General features: G+C 31.8%; 1 protein-coding gene across 1 annotated transcript; it reads right to left on the bottom strand.

Moving 5' to 3' along the window:
• Positions 1 to 208: 208 nt before the first annotated feature.
• On the bottom strand, positions 209 to 3,392 carry LOC113005280. Its single transcript, XM_039452921.1, has one exon. The coding sequence runs from the start codon at positions 3,285 to 3,287 to the stop codon at positions 2,610 to 2,612; it is 678 nt and encodes a 225-aa protein (XP_039308855.1). The 5' UTR covers positions 3,288 to 3,392; the 3' UTR covers positions 209 to 2,609.
• Between the last annotated feature and the right edge of the window lie 260 nt (positions 3,393 to 3,652).

Genomic DNA, 3,652 nt, shown 5'->3' with positions numbered 1-3,652 from the left:
TTTATAAGTACAATTTATTATTCCGAAGTTTTTGATAGTATTTTCGTTTTATCAGAATCAATTATTAATAATTTTAAAATGTTAAATGGATTTATTTTTAAACTAACAAGGTCATTTTCGCGAGAATTGAACTATGGAGTTATTTTATGATTTTAATAAATTTAATAATTTATTTAACCTTTAATCTTGACATGGGGGTAATTATATATGTATAGGGTGTCCCAAAAGTAAGGTATATAAAATACTTACTTTAAAAATTTGTAACTTCAAAGTTATTTGTCGGAAAAATTTGAAACCTAGGGGGATGTTATTAATTATTTAAGGGGTAATTTTCCTTATAAGGGTGGTTTTGATCGGAGGGGGTGATTTTGGAAAAAAAATTATTTTAAGGTCGGGAGTATGTTCATAATGATCGGCCCTGCCTCTCTTCTTACGGAGTGCATTTTGTGCCATGAGGATGGTTCCGGGGTGAGTTTTTCAAAAAATCATAGCTTCGGAACGGTTGGGGTTAAGAGTTCACACCAATTCCTAAAATCGTTTTTATGGCCTTTCAAACGTATATTTTGGATTTTTGATAATTTGTTTATTTAAACAAATAAAAAGGTTATTATTTTTGATCAAAATAAAAGGTGTGTAGTTAGATTTAGATGGTCAAAAGAAGTTGTATGGCGAGATTTATAAAAATTGTAAATCAATATTTTGTTTAAACAAATTAAAAATTTATAATGGATATCAATATGAGCTAGTATTAATAGTATGTACTTATAGAGAAGGTAAAACAGTATTGATGCCGATACATAACTCCCTTTGTCATTATAAAAATTCCAATATTGTTATATCATAGGGGTTTAAACAATTAAAATTTTAATGTTATTTCTATAGGACTGTTTAGATAATTGATTGTACGTAAATTTATGTCTTATAAAAAATTTTGATTGACGGTCAAAATTTTGAAGTGTATTTCTATAAATTTATAATTATGTTAAATTTGGGCATAACTTTTATGTAATCTTTTAGGCACTTAAATACTGAGAATTTTGTTATATAAAATTTTTAGGTTGTCGATCAAAAATTTGACCTTATGATAATATTAGGAAAACAGTGTTATTTTGTTCTGATTTACATATATATTTTTAATGTAAGCGGAGTACTAAAACTAACTATAGCTCTTAGTTCTTTTAAGTAAATTTATTTGAGAACATTTATTTTATTATGAAAAATTTATCCAAGATACGAATTTGAAATTGCGGTTTTTGTATTCACGACGAAAAATTATGCAAGTAACTTTATATGCAAATTTTAGCTTATCGGTCAAAATTTTGAGATATAAAATATTCTTGTGGAACAAAGTTATGAAATGTATATAATTTAATGTGGCACATCCTAGATTTATTTTTCTTATTCAAAATTAATAGTAATTATTTTTTAAAGAAAGGTATAATCGCCAAAATTTAAAGCAAATGTTTATAACAAATTTGGAGGATTGTTTAGTTAGCAAGGTTCTAATTTATTAAATAATATTCATTAATTATTTTAAGATTACAGTTTACTCGAATCGTATAAGAAGGTTTGTTATGCAAGCAATTTAAAGATCATTTAATAAAATATTTATTTCAATTAATCAATTATTAAGGTTATCGTCTCAGGGTAGTTTATTTAGTGCCAATAAATAAAGAATAATTGATGGTTAATATTTCTGTCAAGATTTAATTCTAATATAATTTTTAGAATTATGCTGCCACCAAAAATAAGATAAAAGAAAATAATATCTGTATCGTTAGGCTATTCTACAGCTGCCACGAAAATTATAATAAAATGGTATAAGATAGAATTTATATGATGTTAAGAGTGAGTGTGTTGTTCTAGCGTTGTAGAATGTCGGGGTTGGGAATCGGGGAAGGATAAAAAGCATTATCCTTACCTTTGTAGAAGTATAATACTCTATGACTGTAAATAATCATATCCAGGCTGCAAGCAGATTATTTTTCAACTTGCTTAACGTTAGGTTACTTGTTTACAAAACTTTTAAACGCAATTAGTTATACGGGATTAATTATGAGAATAAACAATTAATAAAAATTACTGTAGCCATCCAAATATAGCGGTGGCTAATGAGAGATTATATATTGGAGAATAAAATATTTAGTGATATCAGATTATATAAAGATATTATATAGGATTGTATATGTATATTCGTTTGTAGGCGCTTATTTTTATTATACAATAATGACATCAAAAATCTTTATTTGTTTAGTTCGGTAAGATTATTACCGAATTATTCTTTTAATTATCGTGCAAGAATTATTTAATCAGGCAATCGGAGGATTGCTGCAATTAGTTAACATGACGTCAATATTGTTTGTCACGGTTCAGTCAGTTAGTTCCGACTCGCTACCGTGAGAAAATGTTATACACCTTAAATGTCTTAGTGAGGTTGATTTAAATCTTTTAGGATTGAGGTTTAAATTTGTTGACATTAAAGTTTACTTGATTTCATTTTAATTTTGTTAAATGTGTCTTTACAGCATTTAAAACAGTTTTGCGTCAAAAATTTTGAAAAATAATGAAAAATAAGAAAAAAATGACGGGACGCCACCTCCCCCTTTTTTTTAAGTCAAATTCCGTTGCAATCGAGGAATTTGATTAACCTCATCCAATCTTTGATTTAAATCAAGATAAGTATAAGTAGTTGGGGTAGTTACAATAATCGGTGATTCGCTGAGATGAGGTTGGTCCTCGATTGGGCAGGTAGGGCTGCTGATGGTGATCTGGTGATCCTTGCTCGTGCTCGTCAGCTTGGGTGTTGCGTCCTGGTCATCAAGTTGTTGCTCTTTGTCCTTGTCAATGGGTCCTCTGGCCAAATGGAGAAGCAGGTGCGTGATGCAACTCCATAGGGCTCCTAGCAAGTGCATACTGCATCCATAGACAGTATGTCGGGCGTATCCATGAATAGTTGTGTCAATGATAATCTTAATCAACCGTACGATTAAGAATATTCCAAACAATCCGGCTATGGCTGATCCGAAAGAGACAAATCCCTTCCAGATCCTAGAGGCTGCGGACTCGGCAATTTTATTTAGAGCGTTTTCGTCCAACATGTTGTACAGTGAGACCGCATTTGGGTCAAATGAATGTCCGGTCAATCCTCTAGCGATAGAGTTAAGCACAGCTGGCTTCTCAGCAGGAAACATAATGTGTTCCCTTAATCGTTCAATGTCCTTTTCAGAATAAATTCCGCTAACAGCAAGTGGTCCAGGCGTTAAGTATCTCCAAGTTAGCTGGGCCATAGGTTTAAGTTGTTGAGGTGACGTCTGTCAAACTTGTGGGTCTGGCGACAGCTGCACCCAGGTGTCTTCAATATGATAGTGAGTAGACATTTCATGATTACACTCTCTTTGGTTTCCTACTTAATAAGTATCCTCGATTTTGGTGTTAAAAACATACTGGAGTTGCGCACAGTCACAGGAAGTTCGGTGAAGCATTCCTTGGGTCGGCGTACTGTGGCTTCGATTGGTATACATTTGATAACGAATATGGCCTCTCCTGCGGTGACAGCCATATATCCTGGTCCTTTCATTAATCGGTATGCAAACTCGTCTGGTTGTAGTGTTGCGAAAGACAAGGCATTGGTTATCACTTGTCTTTCAAGTTC

Source organism: Solenopsis invicta, chromosome 8 (genome assembly GCF_016802725.1).
Source record: "Solenopsis invicta isolate M01_SB chromosome 8, UNIL_Sinv_3.0, whole genome shotgun sequence".
NCBI classification, from domain to species: domain Eukaryota; kingdom Metazoa; phylum Arthropoda; class Insecta; order Hymenoptera; family Formicidae; genus Solenopsis; species Solenopsis invicta.
Note: the sequence above shows the minus strand (reverse complement) of the source record. Positions and strands in the feature narration are given on the sequence as shown.